Source organism: Hakea prostrata, chromosome 5 (genome assembly GCF_041222555.1).
Source record: "Hakea prostrata isolate BN-2017 chromosome 5, UWA_Hpros_2, whole genome shotgun sequence".
NCBI classification, from domain to species: Eukaryota; Viridiplantae; Streptophyta; class Magnoliopsida; order Proteales; family Proteaceae; genus Hakea; species Hakea prostrata.
The window spans coordinates 51,638,696-51,660,106 of NC_142604.1; the positions used below are offsets into that span (position 1 = coordinate 51,638,696).

Sequence of the window (21,411 nt, forward strand, 5' to 3'; positions counted from 1 at the left end):
AGTTTACTGAGCAAGCGAAAGGTTAACAATTTCGAAGAAATTGGTTTCGAATAGTTGTGACAAGTGAAATTGTAATATAAAAATCAACAAAGTATACTGATTGCCAATCAATGTCAAGTTGGTAACAAGTTTAAAAAAATATCCCAACTTCCAACACCCCACACCCCAAAATTCTTTTATTTTTTTTTTATCGTTCGTGTAATTATAAAATAATATCTGTCCTATAGCAATTCTGATCCCTGGAACCTAGGTTCTAGTGAGAGCTCGAAGACAAGCAGGGATGGAACAGATGGTCTAAGGTGAACTCTCGACCACACGATTTGTAGTTTTTTTTTTAACTATATTTGCATATAACCAAAAAAACACAAAATAAATAGTCCAAATTTCTACCTCAACCAGTTGGGAAGATTTAAATACCAAACTACTCGAAGGGATTGTCACCAAACATTTACCATACATTTAATATGCAACACTAAAGTAAAAACCCATCATGCGAAACCATCATATAGGTCACCAGATGGTCAAATCAAGGACGTAACCAAGTCTAGAATTATAATATAAGTTAACCATAGTCGCATCTATATTCGGACATACGGCTAAAATCCTATAGAATTCTGAAGAACTTGGATGGTGACGAAGAGTAACCTTGGTTAAATTGGAGGAATAGTTTGGCCTTGCAGATGTCCCAATGAGGTAATAACTTCTTGTGTTGTTTATTTATTTCCGTGATTTTGTTGTGCTCAATGAAATACACAACATGCAGGATAAAAACTTTCGGCACTGGACTAACAGTTTTATCCATCCTCAAAAGTCCTAGAATTGTTCCGCGCGCACAATCGTATACTCACTAAAATGTTGGCATAAAAATTTCAAACTGGGATCAACCCAATGCCACCAGGAGGTCCTACTCATCTGGAATCTTCAAAATTTCAAAGCAAATCTAGTTTAATTACCAGAAACAACATGAGTTGTTTTTTGCTGAATGTATAAAATACATTGATTGGTCATATAGGCAGTAACACAGAAAACAACATTCAAGCTCACCTCCCTTGAGAAGGAGAACGACCCAACAACTATGCTTCATCGAGCTGCTCCTGCAAAAATCAAACAGTTTCTCTCCTGTCAACTGCTGTGAAAATGGTCTTAATACAACTGGGAGTAAAAATAATCGAAGATTTCTGGTTGGCATCAGAAGTGTACTCTGACTTAAACATGGTCACAACTAAGGAAGCTCAAACAATAGAGATAATAATACAAATAAGATTTACCACATCTGAAGTCCAGAGCGTGAGATTGTCCCTTAGGAGTTGCATGATGAGAGTGCTGTCCTTGTATGACTCCTCACCCAATGTGTCCAGCTCAGCTATGGCTTCCTCAAATGCCTGGCATATAAATCAACACTGAAGTGATCAGAAGAAAATACGGACATGCAGGAGCACAAGAAACATTGCACAAACTGTAGGGTGCATGGAAAGGAGGCAATTAAGTCAACATTGCCTAAGAACGAGTCTCATGAAGCACAATACCACCGTGCAGGTGAAAGCTTCAAGAAACTTGGTCAGGCAACTTTCCCTAAAAGAAATTATTCATTTATCACGGTCACATTACAGACTTCATTTTCACCAACAATTCATTTTTGGCCAAATAGCAGTGTTGTTAATCCAAAAAATAATTAAAATTTTTCAGGAGAAAAACAAAGAAGCTAAAGTAGACTCTTCTATGCCATCAGATTCGGAAACATAATTTTTCATCGATTTCTCAACCCAGAAATCCCACGCACATAGGTTTATAATGCAAAGACATACACATATGCTGCTGTGTGACACATAAGAGTCAACTGGATGGCTATCCTACAAAATTTGGGATGAAAAGGAAGACACATATATGGCAGGTTGTGTCAGAAACTAAACTGCTAATATATATTCACAAATAACTTAATTAACTTTTTCAGCAAGTGAGCTTTTTATTAATCCCTTACCCAGCATTTCCTATTGTTTCTCAAGGAATAAGGACACAAGAAGTGTTTATAAGCAAGAAAGCTTCCACAATGTGGGAACACAACCAGAAAATGACAACGGCATGTACCTAGTACATAGTCCAAATGTCCAATACAACATAAAGTTCAATCTTAACAAAATTTAGTGGCTCCTGATTGTTTCTCTCAGTCCTAATTATCCATTTCATAAAGATAAATCATATTGAAAAATTATTATATTCACAGAAAGTACAGAACTGAGATCAGTATACAACCATCAGTCACTGTAACTTGGTTACATACATGACTGGGAACTGTAACTTGGTTACATACATGCCCTCTGCTCTCTTTGCTTTCAGTACAACCTACTGCTTTCCACAAAGCAAGCAGAGATAATCTGCTTTCCAAGTGCATTTACCAGAACAACTCAATCCAGTCAAATTCAAATCATTTGACGTGAGAATGGTTTTCCGTGCATGTTTTATGGCTCCACCTCTAAATCAACTGAATCAAGGCTTCTCCATAATCTAATCTACAAGGAGTCAGCTAAACAGGTGTTCTTTTACCAGTCTTCTCGGTGAAGGGCCATAACTTTCATGAAATCACAAGAATCAATGCTTCTCCTCACCACAATTCACCTTTTGCTTTTCTTAGATGCTCTGAACTTGCATCATATCACAATTTACGGTGGAGATCACTTTTCCTGTTGTACATATCCAAAACATCAGAACGCACTGTCCTTCATCTTGTCACCTAATGGTGCAATCACAGCTTTTTCTTAATGCATCATTTGAAGTACCAATCCCAAGGATGGAGACCTCTGTTTACAACCTGGTTTCAATCAGGCCAGAAACCAAAACATGCCAGATCTCATTTAAAGGTTTGGACACTGGGCCTCCCTGGGATGAAACTTGGGTTTCAACCATTAGTTTCATTTCAGCCAAGCGCAAAACAAATGAACATCTGGACTTCCAAGTCAGATTTAACAGACTTATTTCCATACCTATCAGTCTAACCTTTACATCTCGTGGAGTCACCAACAGAACCAGTAGGAGCCAATTCCAGTCTAGCCCAACTATCTACGAATCCATCATAAAAGCCCTAGAGAACCTGATTCAGACCGCCCAGAATCAAAATCAGCTTCAAATCGGCCTATTTGACCATTCCAATCCTGAATCCTTGAACCACACCAGAGACAGATCTCAACCAGACTCATCATACATGCATTATTTGTTTATTGCCTACAGTTTGATCCAAAAGCATAGCTCACGCAATGGCATTACGGCTGACCTTACTGTCCATTATAATGACGTTTGCCACACTCTAGAAGCAGCTTTGCCCTACTTCATCTTGCTCTAATTCTACAGGCAACACACTCTTCTTTCTCCGTCCTTAAGGGCAATTCTGACAAAAAACTAAGACTAGGAGTGGATGCAATATCTCTTTATCATCAATCCCATCATTCCTTCATGCCTATTTTGTATCCAAGTCCAGTTTATCATCTTTCTTTCTATTTCAAAGAAATCAATTCCATAAATCATGTAACTGATTATTGCTTGAACCTTTGACCATTAGGTTCCATGCACATTTCTATAACACATAATTATGCAACATGCACAATTCGAAACTTCCCAATAATTATACTAATCTGTTTAACTTTAGGATGCCAACACAGCAAATTACACTAATACCATACACCGATATAGCTCCATAAGAATGATTGCTGAAGACACTTCAAGACAACATAATATGAAATTCTGGAGGGGCATGTTATGGAATAAAACATGATGCACCTATTTCTTGAAGCTTTCTTTAAGATCATACTTACCTAGTCAATCTCACCACTGAGACACATAGCACCATCTAGATTAAGAGGATAGAGCACCAAATCCAGAAGCTTTTCCCCCAGACAAATCCAAGGAGGGGGGAAAAACCCCAAACCCCAAAAAGAAAAAGAATCAGGAAAACCTAAATTCTTCCTGAGAACTACTTCCTACTTATTATCCAGGCAAGCAGGGTGGGACAAAACAAGATATCTCTTAAAGCATAAATATTTCTCAGCAATTCATCTATTAAATTAAAAGAAGAATAACATATCAATCCAAACAAGCGCACAACATGCTACTGTATCTTAGACAACACACATATCCAGGTCAACTCCTAATAGCACAGTGAACCATCCATGTAACTACTAACTAGAAGCCCTCACAACCCAGGCATGATGATGCAATTATTGGCCAAGTAATCTATCAGTAAGCTAATAACTGGTGCATGGGCTACTACTGGGAGGCCCACCATGGGAAAAGCAAGAGAAACCCCATTGCTCTATTTCCTTTTACAAGTGATACCCATCATGCTACATGGGATGGACATGGAGACATAAGAAGGGGGATTCCTATCAACTTCCACCAACCAAGGATAAGAAATAATGAAACGGGAAAAAAATATATGACTGCAACAGCTACAGGAAAAGATAACCACGTACAAAAAAAAATATCTGCACCAGCCCATCTACGCTATGGGACAAACAGCATATTTGAGTCTTCAATAAACATTCAAAATTACATCATACAAATAATAAACATTACAAATCACAAGGATAAGCATCTCAGACTTTCAGTTATCACAAATCCTAGAGAACAAATGGGCGAATGGAATATGTTACTGAAGCTCCAGCACTGGATTACATCTTTTTATGGACCAAATAATAAATCGCCCATCCAGCATATATATGGCAAGATCTAAGTATCCACTGAATCTATTCTTTACATAATTGTACACACTATTAACGAAGATAAGACGATTCAAAGGTAAGACTTGCTAGGTTAGGGAAATGAACCAAACCTGTTTCGCCATGCTACAAGCTTTCTCTGAAGAGTTGAGAATCTCAAAGTAAAACACAGAGAAATTGAGTGCCAAACCCAATCTGATAGGATGGGTTGGAGCGAGATCAACCAGTGCGATATCCTTCAAAATAAAATATAAAAAAAGCGACCATTAGATCTTAATCACAGTTCCTCACATCCATGGACACGCCCGATCTCATTTGAAGCTAACCAATTACACAAAGTTACTTTTTTTAAGCCGCAACCCCAGCATTCTAGGCTACTTTAATAGTTTAAAAGTCAACAAAAGACAATACCATACACCAGAAGAAAAAAAAACCAGCTATCGAATACCTGAGCCGCCTTGTAAGCTTGCATCGTATCTTCAGCAGCTTCCTTACGTTCAGCTCCGACCTTGAATTCAGCAAGGTATCTATGATAATCACCCTTCATCTTAAGATAAAACACCTTGGACTCACTAACAGAGGCGGATGGGATGAGGTGAGCATCCAAAAGCTTCAAGATTCCAGCACAGACATCGGAGAGCTCCGATTCAACCTTAGATCTGTAATCCTTGACAAGAACAACATGTTCTTCGTTCTTACGTCCTTCTTCCTTTTGCTCGATCGAAGAAACAATACGCCAAGCCGCACGCAGAGATCCAATCACGTTCTTGTAAGCGACCGAGAGAAGATTACGCTCCTCGACTGTGAGCTCACTAACGGATGATGATCCGACAACAAGCTTTTCCATAAAATTCACCATCTCTTCATATCGCTCGGCCTGCTCGGCGAGCTTGGCCAAGTAAACATACTGTTCTCTGCTTAGGTTATCTGCAGTGACCATCGCCATTGAAGAACTGAAAAGATGGAGTTGCAGCGACTTCCGAGCGGCTTTGACACAAACAGCGAGAAGGATGAGATGGAGAAGAAGGCGGAGAGGAATCCCCGAGATATAGGGCTTTTTGATCGAAATGGAAGGACGAAGGGTTTGTAATTCGGGGAAATAGATTGCCTTTTGTGGTTTTTAGTTACGAAAAAGATTTTTGGACCAAAATACTTTTTATTAGAAAGAAAAGGGTAATTTCAGCGGCACCCCCTAAGTTTAACTATTTATCAATGAAACCCTCTATAGTCTATAGCATAAATATGCATTCACACTCAGCCGTTAGGAATTTGCACTTAAGGGCTGATGTAAGTGTTGCGTCCAGAATCTGTCTGCCTAACCCAAGTGACTAGTTGACTTACATCTAAAAGGTCATTGCGAGCAACCCTACCCCCTAGGGTTGACTAAGGAGTCGTCTTCGGTGATCAAGTTAGTCAGGACACAATAGTGAACGATCCGAGCAATATAACTCAAGGCATAAAAGGTTGTAATGGTCAATTAAACATACATGTAGGTTGTTCGGTATTGAGCTTATATACAACTTAGCTTCTCCATCTAGACCATTCGATCAATCTGAGTGTCCTACCTACTTGATATCTTGGCTAGAGGTCATGGCTCATTTCCTTCGGGGATCCCCCCTACCTGGGCAATTGGCTAGATTGGCTCCATTAGAGCCATTACTTGCTAGGTTCTTGCCTTAACTTTACACCTTGCCTAGAATGACCGTTCCTTCTTTAACTGCCTCCCGCGAGTAGCTTAGTCAATATGCTACCAGGTCTTGCATCTCGAGCAATTCCTTGGTTTCATTCTTTGCCGATTAACCCTTCACTTGGGGCAAACTAGTCGAGTTTGTCCAGTTTTCTCAATGTGGAGTTTTCTTACTATAGTGAGCAAGTTAAACATTTTAAAAAGACAATGATAACCTTAAACAAAAAAGCCTTCACTGGACTCTTTTTTGGTCTCCAGCTACCGTCTGCGACTTCTTGTTCTTCCAATGATAAATCCTCATAAAGTTTGGGTAATACATATCATGGAAAGCATTAGAAACTTAAGTTGTCGGGGGTAATATTAAAAATGGTTAAGTAAAAACCAAGTGACAATGTGACATTAGTAATAGGGGTTCTGTTTGATAAATTGAATAACTCAGTGGATAACAATAATATGTAGGTCTCTCAAGGATGCGCCCACAAATTTCCCAAAATAAATGATCCCACCCTTGTATCTCTCGATTTGCTTGTGGGCCTTTTAATGAGTCGACAATGATGCCTGAAAATGTTGCTTAAAAGTCCATATTGTTCAATGAACGAATGGCTTCCTCACTTGAATTGTTCAATGAACGAATGGCTATCTCACCTAAACTATAGACCAGCTCCGATTAAATTATTAATTCCAAATTAGGCATGAAAATTAAATGTTTATGTTCATTTTCCTTTTGTTTATAAAAAAATAAAAAAAAACATTTATTTTTCCCGGTCGACTGATAGATATGTCACTTCCCATTGAGATTGACAACATTATCGTCTAAATTAGTCATGAATAGATATTCAATGTTTGGGTCTCATATCGAAAGCTTTTGAGCAAATCAAGCCCAAAAATGGAGTAATTTTCTTATACAGCCTTATATAGTGTTGAAACATTGTTGAGGAATCTGCAAATACATTTGATTTTACAATTCTGCTAGAAAGTTGAAACGTATCAAATGTACTTTTTTTAAGGTATTTAGACACCTCGATTTGTGCAATATGGGTTCTACAGTGTCTTCACCCCAAGATCAGTCAGCTTAACCTTTAAGGTTACATCCCAGAAAGGTTATTTAAGGTGTATCAGGTAATGTTCACTACTTAACAGAACAAATTAAGCTCATAAATGGAGTAATTTTCTTATACAACCTTACATAGCAATTTTTTCTAAGAGACTATCTCCATGCTTGACCTTTCAAATGTTATCTTTCTATATTTGCACATATGCATCTTGCATATGTTGATATATATATAAAGACAATGAGTCATTAATTATAGACATGTCTTTTACCAAAAAAATAATTTCTAGACATATCATCATTCTTGTTCCATATGAAGATAGGAATTATATTGAAAGTGACTATGCTAGCAAATCGTTTGATGGCTTCATGATCTTGATGTAAGTGAAGTAGTGAGCTCCCCTTGCGCTCTTCAGTAAATCCTCTTTTTACTCAGAAAAAATAAACAAATAATATTTTCTTGCAATTAGAATTTTTTATCATTGTCTCGTACCTTATTTATTGTGATGATATATATGATCATCTAGAGCTCAAGTTAGGGTTTGGGTATTTAAAGTGAGAGGTTTTTTTGTCATTGCATGGTTTTCTAAGACAATACTTCAGATAAATCTTGTGTCCCTTTAAGGCAGAATAAACTCTATTCTAAAAAGCCTTTACGACAGCAACCCTACCAACAGAACCAACCATTCCTCTCCCAACCCGATGTGTCAAAAATCAATCTCATTCAATATAATCAAAACAAATTTCTTAGCAATATAAAAGATTCTCTAAGCCAATTAATTAACGGCCATTCAATTCCTTTTTGCCTACTAAATTACATGATGTAGAGTTTTTTTATTTATTTGTATTTTTTTATATATTTTCATTAAAATTATTTTTCATTTTCAATCAAATAAACTCTTTCTCAGTCTTTTCCCCAAAAAAAAACAAACTCTTTGTCCTCCTATTCATTTTATTGGTGGATTTTCATACAAACCACTTGTTCATGGAATCTCACGAAAATTTTGTTGTATTTTATTGAAAATTCGTAAGGCCGGTTACCAAATGAAATGCCAGTGACAAAGAAAAATAATTTATTGAGGTTCATGGAAATAATGAGAAACGACAGATCTTGCCGCTGTTGTTGCATTGAAAATCAAAAAAGATTCTGTAGACGATGTAATAAGATAAAGTAGTTCCAAATAATAAAATGAGTTGAGGACGCACTGCCACCATGCTCCTCATCTCCTCGCAAGTGGAGTCTCTCACATCACATGGCCACCCAAGCTCTAATAAGTTATTATTATTATTATTTTTTTTTTTGGGTGCAAAGAGAGTTTATTAAAGTAGAAAAATTAAGACAGTAGAACAAAATTCTCTGAGCCAAGGAATGAAGATAAAACATACAATTGTTTCAGCCATTTAAGTATATAAGTTTCGGGTTTCTTATCCCAAAAAATATATAAAAAAAAAAGGAGGTACAGCCCTACACGGTATTATCGAGGGGTTCAGTTTTTTTTTTTTTTCTTCTTTTTTTCTCCAAAAGTTCAACACTTCATTCATAATCTTGAAACAAAATACAGACAACCACCAAACATAAGCAGAAAAATAAAATCTAAGGAATGGGTCGAGCCCAATAAACCTTTAGAATACTGGTTGTAATAATTACAAAGCCAGCAAAACACAATGGATATGATATACTTATCCACCACCAACGCTTGCAGAGACATACCACAAAGGTGGACACCAACATAGACACAAACACGCTACAAGGGATTCAGCTTCTCTTTAGAAGAAATCTTCCAAGAAATGCTCAATGGATCATGAGAGTTTGCTATGTGGATTATACCAACCAACGGCTACAAGAGTGAAGAAGTGTAAATGAACTCTTGGCTCCTAGGTAACAAATGAAATTCCTTATTATCCCCACGTTGCTGCCTCTGTTTATATATGGTATTCAAAGAGATTGACTTCACTCCTCTCTTCTCACCACGACAACCACAACCACCATCATCATTGACTCATCCGACTGCAAGCCTTTCTTGCATCCTTTGGCAATGTTCATGAATTTTTTTTTTATGTTTTTATTTTTTTATTTTTTATACTGAAAGAAAACTTAGTATTAAATAAGAGAACAAGTACACAGACTAGTAACATCTATAACTTCTATTTTTCCTTGATGTTCTATGGAGGATATATATGCTATATATATAAGCCATTCTTGGAGTGTGGTCTGGGTGAATTGTTTCAGACTAGGTTTTTTAATATTACAAGATATATTTATCAAAATTGGGACATAATCTATTGGCCATTTCATGTGGTTTTGTGGTGAGAGTAGATCAAGCACTTCCTTTTCATTGCTCCATATTTCTTCTACTTGTATGTTGTAAGCTAGTGTGCTTTTTCTATTCCGTCCATCATTCCACTTAGAAGAGCCTCCATGATTTTTCCCTTCTTCAGTCCTCCTGCATTGAGATACCTTAGGTGTCATTTCCAAAATAGTCTCACACTCCATTCAATACTATCTAATGCTGCATTATGTACCCCTGCACACATCAACATTGGTAAATAGCTTAAGTTAGTCGTAGTTTTGCATAAACATGTGTGTGGTTTAGAAACCATTGTCTCTTTAGGTGTGGACCCTAAAGGATTATTTGTGTTGGATTCTAGAAATTGGATCCAATTGTAAGTGTTGAACAACACTTTTTCTGGGTTGGGATTGAGGTTCTGAAAGATTTTATTGTTTTTTTCTTTCCAGATGAAATAGCAAATGATAATAAAGACTGATACTACCCATTTCTTATTATTTTTATCTTGCCTAGGGTCAGAAATAAAAGAGTTGCACAGATCAGTGATTGATGCATGTGTCAATCTCTCTGTTCTGAGGCCTAAGGGTTCTGCCGCCCAATTTCTTTTTGTCCATTCAGAAGATAAAAAAATATGCCAAAGAGTTTCAACACAGTTACAACACAACTCACATATTGGAGACATAGAGGTCCATTGGGCAAATGTCTCCTTTATGGGAAGTCCTGTATTTATCAGACGCTAAAAGAACGTCTTGAATTTTGGGTGTAAGGGTAGTTTCCAAAAGAAATTCCACCAATTGGTGAGTGGATTGGTTTGAAATAATGTTCTCAAACGAAATAGTGATTTCCATGCCAATTTGACAGTAAAATCTCCATTGCTTAAAAGAAAAGGTATCCAAGCATCATTATCAGTATTGAGATTAATATTTGAAAGATAAAAAGATAAAGAAGTTTGAGGCAGAGATGACTCTCTGTTGTCAATATTGACTGAATTTCTCACTTCCGCTACTGTTGCATTGTTCATGAATTTGATCACCAGGTACTCTTCGTATATTGTGTTTGGAGAAAGCGTTTGTATTTCCATAGTGCCGACCCTAATTTTCAGCCAACACATCACCTGAAACAACCTCATATCTCATTACCAAAAAAAAAAAAAAAAAACAACCTCATATCACCCATTGCAGAATTCATCCATAAATGCTCCTACTGCCACATTCACCATAATGCATGTCTCAAAAGCGTCAAAACCCTCCAACGCCTCCTCACAAAGGGACATTGGATAGCTCAAACTTTCAAGTACTCAATGCAAAATCCTAGGGCTAAGGCAACAATATATTAATTAAAATATTATAATTTATTCATTGTTATTTTAATGTTAACTTTGAGATTGAAATGACTATTTTACCATGGATAAAAGAAAATATTATTTTTTTATTTTAAAAAACCTCAGTTAATTTTTGAAATTTATAAAAAATTAAATCCCGATTTTAAAGCTCGGCTATTTGTTCAATTTTTGTAATTCACCTCATCTTCCTCATGGAACTTACTGATTGCCTTCTTGGGTTGTCCATGAGCTATTAAATTAGCAGAATGTCTAAGACCTTTCCCCTTTTGTGAGCAAGATGCCATCACTGAAGCTGGTTTTGTTCTAATATGGGTTCCCTTGAAGATGATCATCGTCATCACCATCGACGTTGCGTTGCCATTCTCTTTTTCTTTTCTCTTGCTTTTGTTTTTCTTTATTTCTCACTCTCTCAAAAGATAATAAACTCATAAATTAGTTTGGCTGAACCTTCTCCTGCAGGGTCATAGGTCAGATTCTTCCCCAAATCCCATTCCACTTGACAAAAACTCAAGAAGAAATTATCCCTTCTTCAAAAGGTATTTTTGATTGTTGAGTTCCGGTGAAATTTGCATAAAGCAGCTCAAGTTCATCATGAAGGAGAACAAGTCAACATACTGAGATGTGACTCTAACAATTGATCCACGACTCTAGTTCACATTCTTTGACTAGCTTTATTTTGGCATTCCATTTTGGGGTGTTCAATGGATGAGGTTTGGATTAGATTCTTTATCTGTACCTCCGCCATGTTCTTGTGATATCATTGACATTTAAAGCAGCAATGGTGCTGCCATAGGCAAGGATTGAGTGTCTCTTCCATGGACAATTTCTAGATCTAATCAAGTTTCCATATTTTTTCAAGACTCTGATTCTGCCTAAGTTACTTGCACAGTGAGAGGTAAGATTCCAGCAATTCGTGAAGGCCACAAGCTATAGAATGGAAACCGTTGACGGAGCACTGCACCTATGGAAGGTAGACTTAGAATTGTATTTTTAGGCCAGGGACGATGGGTTGGGTTCTATTTTGCTCCACAAGGTCTATAAGATTTTTTTTTTTAATTTTGTAAAATTAAAAAAAAAAACTTATATTTCCTTTTATCCTTGGGCAAAATAGTCATTTCAATCTCAAAAGTAACCGTCGATGACTTGTAGTATTCCAAGTTCACCTGCAACATATAAATATTAACCAAAAAACTCAAAAGAAAAAAAAAATGAAATTCTTATCCCTACGACCCTACCCATCATCGAAATCAGCGGCAATTATCAACTAAAATAAAACCTAATGATCATCTACTTCTTAATTGAGAGAAGAGAAAGAGACACCCCCAGAGATTTCCTCTAAGAAGGTAAGTAATGATAGTTGTACGGGTTTTACACAATAAGTCTAAGGCCCATGGATTGTGATCCATAAAACTAGCCCATTTAGATTTTTTTTTTTTTTGGGTAGACCCATTTAGACTGCTTTATAGATGATATTGTTGCAATTGTTATAGAAATTTGAATGTATTGAATTTTTTGTTGGAATTTATTAATTTGATTAATAAATTAAATGTCCAAGGGCAATATTGGAAACTCACTATTAGGGCGGTTACAAAATAGGGTTATATATTTTGGTAACCACCGCATTAGTGAGTAAGTAACTGAGTGATTCATTCGCACGAGCGAATCTCTGAGAAACGGCGGCTCCATCTCTCTCTCCCTCTCTCTTAGAATCGCATGCTTAGAAATTTTTCTTTCCTAGTTTTTGATCTTCATTCCATTAATCCACGGCATTTGGGTTGTGGATATTATTCCCTTTCCCAGTGATTGTGGAATCTCGCCGGTAAATCTTTGGTGGTGGAACGAGAACGTGGATCTAGACTTCAGTGCGAATATTTCAAGTAAGGGAAACGAATCCGGGTAAGGAATCTTTCCCCCATCAATTAATTGAATTGAATTACTTTTGATGTATTACCAACATTGGCATCAGAGCCATTGGTTCCCACGTTTTTTTGTTCCTCCCATTGTTTAATTTTATTGTATGGATCCAATGGGAGGATCAAGGGTTTAATACGAAACCCATGGGAGAATTGATAGGGTTTTTGGAAACCTTTATATTTTGGGTTCGAATCCGAGTGGGAGGATCCTTGTGAATTTCCCTATTAAAGATTTGCATGAATTGATAATCCATGATGATAATTATTTTTGTTTAATAATTAATGCTGAATTTTTTTCATGTATTTTTTGGATGATTTTTTGGGTGAAAAAAGGTGTTTTCCGTTTTTTTTGAAAAAAAATTTCGTTCAAGAAAAATTGAAAAATCGCCGTTTTTGGTCCTTTGTGGACCGGACGGACGACCGTCGACTAGGCGGTCGTCCGGTCTATTATCAGAGTAGTCACAGTGACCCAAACGGAATTTCCGTCTGGGAGACGGTCATCCGTCTGGTCACAGAATGCCAGACGGAATTTCCGTCTTGCGAGACGGTCATCCGTCTCAGGCATAAAAAGGCGGACGGAATTCCGTCTGGCAGACGGCAGTCCGTCAGGGAGATGGATTTTTTTGGATATTGGTCCGTCCGATTCGAATGTGTTTCTAACTTCTTGGACACCAATGGCCCGATAATCTGTGTGATGTTTGGGCATTGAGGGCCTATTGGGGCCTAGTGGGAGCTAATGAGGTAGAAGTGTTCTGTGTGAACCACCATGAGCTTTAACATGATTGCATGTTTTATTTTAATAAAACTATTTTATTTTGGGTCTATCAATCATGTTTCAAGCACAGAATGAAACTAGTGTATAAGTCTATGTGGGTTTGCATGAGAATTTGATTGAATGTTTGTTAGCATCTCTTTTGGTTTAAATACTTATCCCATAGGTTGACTATGCTAGTGTGATTTGTTGTTGCTTGAGTTGTGTTTTATGCTAGAATAGTTGAACTCATCCTAGTATGTAATGTCTCTAGAATAAATGGCTGCTACCAAGAGCATTGTTGCTAACTTAGCGAAAGGAGATAAGCTGAATGAGAGGGTATTGTGACCTTTGGCACCGAAAGGTGCGGTATCTCCCTAGAAGAATAGAACATCTTTGAAACCGTAAACTAGACCATGTCCCCACCCGAGGAAGGTACCACTGCACGATATAGCGGGAACCTTCTACAATGCACGGAAGAGGAAAGACCGGGTAGCCGGGATTACAATCTGAGCTCCATGAAGGATGACCTGATGCTTCGATTTGAGAAGCATAGGGCTGCAAAGTCTTTGTGGGAGGCTGTGAAGTTCCGGTATGGAGGGACTTCCACCACAAGAGGCTGCCGGCTCGGACTCACCTTTGACGGTTATAAGATGCGCCGGGGTCACACCATGAGGCGGCATATAACCATCATGTCCAACACGATTAGTGAGTTGAGCGAATGTGGGCGCCTAAAGGCGATGAGGAGCAAGTCTCTACATTCATTAGGTCATTGCCTAAGTCTTGGGAGCATATGAAGATCTTCTCGACTCATGTTGATGAGGTCAAGACATTTGATCAAGCTACCAAGCACCTTGAGCTAGAGGAGGATCGGATGTTGGCCGATGTCCCTCACATTGAAATAGTTCTGCTGTGAAGCAAGCACTCGTAAGGGTGCGAGGCTTCAAGCGCAAGAAGGAGAGAGCTCAACCTCGGTGGTCTAGGCAAAGTAATAGAGGTGGGAACGAAACAAGAGTGGTTTATGAGACATGGTTTTAGAGTTGTATTTGAAAACAATTCTTTGGTTTTGTATCCGGGTGATACGGTTTATGGTTATGGTTTTCTTCGAATGGTTTCATTGTATTGGATACAATTGATTATTCATTTAATTCTAGTAGTGCTTTTGTTTGCCAAGATCTTGTGTGTATTGTTTCTAATTTGTGGCATGCTAGACTAAGACATATTGGCTTAGATAGGATGAACAGGTTGGCAAGAGAAGGTCTCTTAGGCCAAGGTTCACTATCCGATTTGCCAACTTTGTGAGTCATGTCTAGCGGGAAAAGCAACTAGAAAACCATTTAAAAAGGCATTGAGAGCCTCTCTTCCTTTAGAACTTATCCATTCAGATGTGTGTGGACCCATGAATGTGCATACTAGAAAAGGACAATCTTATTTCATCACATTCACAGATGACTATACAAGGTATGGTCACATTTATCTAATTTCTCATAAGTCGAAGCTCAGGAATGTTTTAAGAAATTCATGAGCTTGGTTGAGAATCGGTTAGATAAAAGGATTAAAACTCTTAGAACGGATAGAGGAAGAGAGTATCTCTCCGATATGTTCAAAGGGTTATGTGATGAAAAGGGGATATCTAGACAACTTACTATTCAAGGGACTCTACAGCAAAATGGGGTTGCTGAGAGGAGGAATAGAACCTTGCTAGACATGGTGAGATCCATGATGGCGCGGACAAATCTACCCATCTCTTATTGGGGAGATGCTTTGCTTGCTGCGCCTATATCCTCAACGAGTTCCAACCAAATCGGTTCCTTCCACACCATATGAGTTGTGGACCGGAAGGAAGCAGTTTGAGTTACTTGCGCGCATGGGGATGTGCGGCATATGTTCACTCTACTTCTCACCAATATGGAAAGCTTGGACCCGAGAGGAAGAAAGTGTATCTTTGTGAGATATTCGAACCCTCAAAGGGCCATGTCTTCATTGGACTAGATGAGAGTGAGAGGAGAACGGAACTTGAGTCTAGGGATGCAACATTCTTGGAGAATGATTTTCCATCTCTTTCAGGGAGTTAACAAAGAATCATCGGAATTCTTTGAGATACAAGATAGTGGTCTTGTCACTCCGAGGATTCGGATTCGGATAATGAACTTGGGGTTCATCCGGAAGATCCTAGTGGGAGTGGGAGGCGGATGTGATAGCTACCTTAGACGGTGAGCAATCGACATGCACTTGCGCCGTAGTGGGCGCGGGCTAGTTCCTCGTCGACGTTTCGACATAGAGGATGAAGCCTACATGGTAACTCCTAAAGAGATCGGCGTGAGATGATTTCGGTCGATGAGCATGAACCAAAGAGCATGCGGGAAGCTCTTGTGGGGTCAAGCTCAAAGGAATGGTTAAAAGCAATAAAGGAAGAGTTGGAGTCGATGAAAGTTAATCATGTCTGGGACTTGGTTGACTTGCCGCCAGGCCGAAAGGCAATTGGGAACAAGTGGGTTCTCAAGATCAAAAGAAAGGCGGACGGATCTATTGAGAGATTCAAGGCTCGTTTAGTGGCTAAGGGCTACACCCAACGAGAGGGCGTTGATTATGAGGAAACTTTTTCCCCTGTGGTTAGGTTTGCCTCAATTCGCCTCATACTAGCCATTGTTGCTTAGTTGGACTTGGAGCTTTATCAGATGGATGTAAAAACTGCTTTTCTCAATGAAGAACTTGAGGAAGAGATCTATATGGATCAACCTCAAGGCTTTGAACCACATGGACTTGAGCGCAAAGTGTGCAAGCTTAAGAAGTCCATATATGGCTTTAAGCAAGCATCTAGACAGTGGAATGTGCGCTTCCACCAAGCTATGATGGAAAATGGTTTTTCCATGCTTGAGGAAGACCACTGTGTTTACACCAAGAGATCGATAATAATTATGTCATTCGACACTTGTACGTAGATGACATACTTATGGCTAGCAATAGCTAGGAGCTATTGGAAACCATTAAGAAATGGTTGTCCTCCGTATTTGATATGAAGGACATGGGTGAAGCAAGCTATGTGCTTGGTGTCAAGATTGTCAGAAATAGGCAAAAGAAATTCTTGGGTTTATCTCAAGAGACCTATATTGACAATGTCTTGACGAGATACCGGATGCACAACTGCAAACCAATTGATACTCCGGTGGAGAAGGGTTTGCATTTGAGCCTTGATATGGGTCCTAAGACTTCAGAGGAGAAAACCAAGATGGAAAGAGTTCCATATTCCGGTGCGGTGGGTAGCCTTATGTACGCTATGATGTGTACTAGGCCGGATATTTGTTATGCGGTGGGTTTGGTTAGTCGGTACCAATCAAACCCGGGCATAGAACACCTGAAACGGTCAAGAGGATATTGAGATATCTCGGAGGAACGAGTAACTACATGTTGTGTTACCAAGGATCGGATTTGCGGTTAGTTGGGTATAGTGATGCCGACTGGGCTGGAGACATCGATGAGCGCAAATCAACCTCTGGATATGCTTTCTTGCTGAATGGCGGGGCCATTTAGTGGTGTAGCAAGAAGCAGGCTTGTATATCCCTCTCGACCATGGAAGCAGAGTATGTGGCATGCTCAGCTGCGGTTCAAGAGGCTGTTTTGTTGAGGAGATTCCTTCGACATCTTTGGGATTGTGATGACATCCAAAGAGGCTGCCCTTGTCTCTTGTGATAGTACGGCAGCTCTTAGCTATGTCAAGGACCCCAAGTATCATGGGAAGACCAAACATATACAGTTGAGATATCACTTTGTTAGAGACATTACATCAAGGAAGAAAGTTGCACTTAAGCACATATCTACTAGTTTGATGGTAGCTGACCCTCTTACCAAACCCATAGCCAAGGATGCTTTTATTTCTCATGTAAAATCCTTGGGCTTGCGTAGATTGTGACTTGTTTTTGTACTGAGACTTTCTTATTAATGAATAATATGAGTTCATTCCAGCATTTTTTTTATTCACTTTCTGTGTGATTGTGTTTTTGCTAGCATAAAACAAGATATATCAATAGGCAAGAGAATGGCTCACTCACACGAGCATTCGCCTTTGGCGCCTTGGAGGCGGCGAGAGATGAGGCAGTTGTGAATGACTTTGTGTAGGTCAATTCATAATCATGATGTCGCCTTGATTTGGAATCAAGATGAGTTTCTCTATTGTGAAGAGAATCGACATGAATATTCCCACTATTCATGTTGCCTATAGGAGCAAGGTGCGAGTACTTTATGTGGCGCTAGGGTGGCGATAATAAAGAAACTCGGGTTAGGCGCAAGAGGTTGCGACTAGACTAAGACCTGTATGGTGTTGAGATGGACATACGTTCTATTGTATATAGAATGCTCCACCATAGCACATATATCATACTATGTGTGCTTAGCGATCATTGGAAATAAGAGGATGGATCCCTGCTCCTCTCATTGTGTGAGTCCTGGACCTTATGGTCCATTAGTGTTCTTAGTGACTTTCGACGACATCATGAAACGAAGGGTTGATGTGGCTACTTTGGGGTGTTACCTATGGTCATGATTGATTCGACATAAAGGGGCACTACTTGGGAAAGGAGTCAATCCTAAGTGTAGTGATGGTGCGGCGAAAGGAAAGGTTTGATTCAACTGCACCTAAAAAGTGTTTCTTGGCGCCAACTGTATGTGTTACGAGTAGTGAACATTTTAAGGACAAGAAGGTGATCTCTAAGAGGGATCGAGATACCTTTAGTCCGGTGAGTTTGAATAAACCTAGGACACCGTGTTATACTAATGCTTATTTAATTTGTTTCTATGAGTGATGTGCCATTACGGCCTTCGGGAAGGTTTCTAGTTTGGGGCTCACGCGTGCGGGTATATCACCGGTCGCACAACCCATTTTGCCGGTATGACTTGTGGATAATAGTGTCTGGGACACGGGTGGTCTATGTATCCGGGATACATAGTGAAGAGATCAATGAATATGTATATCTAGGATATACATGTGTGCGGGACACAAGAGGTCTATGTATCCGGGATACATAGCGGAGAGATTGAATGTGTATATCTGGGATATACAAGTGTGTCTGGGACACATTGAAAGATTAACACTTGCCCTTGTGCAAGTGGGAGGTGTTGGAATTTATTAATTTGATTAATAAATTAAATGCCCAAGGGCAATATTGGAAACTCACTATTAGGGCGGTTACAAAATAGGGTTATATATTTTGGTAACCACCGCATTAGTGAGTAAGTAACTGAGTGATTCATTCGCATGAGCGAATCTCTGAGAAACGGCGGCTCCATCTCTCTCTCCCTCTCTCTTAGAATCGCAGGCTTAGAAAATTTTCTTTCCTAGTTTTTGATCTTCATTCCATTAATCCACGGCATTTGGGTTGTGGATATTATTCCCTTTCCCAGTGATTGTGGAATCTCGCCGGTAAATCTTTGGTGGTGGAACGAGAACGTGGATCTAGACTTCCGCTGCGAATATTTCAAGTAAGGGAAAACGAATCCAGGTAAGGAATCTTTCCCCCATCAATTAATTGAATTGAATTACTTTTGATGTATTACCAACATTTTTGTTTTCTCTGCAAATATTAATATTATAGAACACAATTGGCTAAAGGCGTCGTTAACTCTCGAGCACTGGTTTAAGTTTGACTTCAGTGGAAAGAAGGACACCTATCAACACATCTTCACTGACTAAGAATTACAGGTTTAATCATTTCATTTTGAGTTGACGAAGAGATTGTACCATTTGAGGGTTTTTTCTTTTCAATGCTTTTTTGGAGTTCTAGAGAAAATTGTTTACAAGAATGATCAAAATTCATTTTGTGACTCCATGGTCTTGTCATTGCAAGTATCTTTCCTAACTGGTAAAATTCCTATTTTACTGAAAAATTTAAGTAAATTTATATAAAGGACAATACACGCAAATTTTTGTTTCTAAGAAAAATTATAAATATTTTTTTCCTAAAAAAACAATAAATGTATTTTTTATGCACAATCATTTTTTAGAAAAATATTCATAAAATACATGATGAAATATTATTGTAAAATTAGGCATACCTTACCAAAAAGAAATCAAATTAGGCATATAATTTTCTTATTTATTCTTTTAATCACTTGGATAAAAAAAATCATTAATATATGCAATAATATATCATGCTAATTTAGAGTTTCAAAAGTCATTTGATATTTGTAGTTTTGCATATATCTCAATTTCTTTCATTATTGTGATAGATTCTTTGACCAGATTAGTCTGTCTGTCATTGAAGAGTTCAATAATTCAGCCAGTGTTTTATTGTTGATTTTAGAATCTTTGTAAGGGTAATTTTCATCTGGATCCCCTGAGGTTTGGTCCAAGTCACTTTTAGTCCAGTTTAAGTTCTCTTTTGCATATGGCTCCCATGTGGTTTCAAGAAATGATCAAATAAAGACAAGTTTAACAGAATCCATTAGTTTAATAATTTTTAAGACGAAAATACCCTGTTTTTTCTGTTCGTTTCTTTTTTTTTTTAATAAAAAAATATATGTAAAAATTTCATTTTTATGATGAAAAGAAAGTGGGTCGGTGAGACCCTCCATATTTCCTCGTCGTTCTATCCGTCTTCTCAGTCGGTGGAGTTGCTGCTGCATCTGTTGTCTCTGGACTACTCTCTTCATCATGGTTTCATCTGTAGCCATCGCCGCCGCCGTTCTATGGGTTCTCTACCGCTCTCACCAACCCACTTTCTCTGTGACGACAGTTTGGATCTCGCAATTCAACATCACCACTTCCCAAGGACGGTTCTTCCTCTCAACTCAACTCTAAGATCGATCTCACAATCTCCTCTAGGAACCCAAACAAGAAGCTTGTTTTCTTGCATGATCCAACCCTTATCACCATGAGCTTTGGCAGCGTCAACGTCGGTAACCCACGAAACCAAGAATGCGACTGTTTTGAGGTCAATGATAACAAGCGACGGTGGAGATCTGGACTCATCGTCGGTAGCTTGGTTGAAATCGGATCTGAATAAGGGAGGGATACCCATGGTAATTCAGTTGGATACGAAGGTGAAGGTTCAGATAGGAAATCTGAAGACGACGAAGTTTATCATGGGCTCAAAACAACTATTCCAAAAGGAAAAACTCCTGCGAATTTGAAAATCTGGAAAAGGACCCTTTAAAACATGTATTTCCCTTTTCCACTCGTGTTTTGATTTTCTCCTTTTTTTTGCTTTTTACTGTATTATTCTATCTGAAGTTTGAGTTTGAACCAAAATTGTTATGTTCTTCCCTTTTTCTCTGTTTTTTCATCATTGTCCCATTAATTGTAGGCTAATAGTTTAGGAGAGGCATCAGAAGGCAGCAATGGAGTTGAAGGGGCCGGCTCTGGTGGTGGTGCTGAAGTGGCCGGCTTTGGCGGTGGTGATGTGAAACAGGGACTAAAAACCGAAAGGGTAGATCGGTACAAGGGGCTCTTCTTCCGCTTCCTCTCCAAAGCCTTTGAAGTCATCTGCAGCAACCAGGGCTGAGCAACGGCTGGTTCTTGGCCGACGACGGAGAAGACGGATAGATTCAGTTTTACATTTGTTCTTTGAATAAAATAAAAAAACTTATTAAAAGGAAGAAAAAAAAAAACTAAAACAAATAAATTAAAAAAAGGGGGTACTTTTGTCACAATAAATTTTAAACTAATGGATTCTGTTAGG

General features: G+C 38.5%; 1 protein-coding gene and 1 pseudogene across 1 annotated transcript; one reads left to right on the forward strand and one right to left on the reverse strand.

Annotated features, from left to right (window-relative positions):
* Positions 1-841: 841 nt before the first annotated feature.
* LOC149016457 (14-3-3 protein 1) lies at positions 842-5,818 on the reverse strand. The gene is made up of 4 exons (XM_089154591.1): positions 5,155-5,818; positions 4,820-4,942; positions 1,269-1,382; positions 842-1,094 (listed from the first exon to the last, which is right to left on the reverse strand). The coding sequence occupies exons 1-4, from the start codon at positions 5,650-5,652 to the stop codon at positions 1,074-1,076; spliced, it is 756 nt and encodes a 251-aa protein (XP_089010717.1). The 5' UTR covers positions 5,653-5,818; the 3' UTR covers positions 842-1,073.
* Positions 5,668-21,234, forward strand: LOC149016458 (NDR1/HIN1-like protein 13; annotated as a pseudogene).
* The last annotated feature ends 177 nt before the right edge of the window (positions 21,235-21,411 follow it).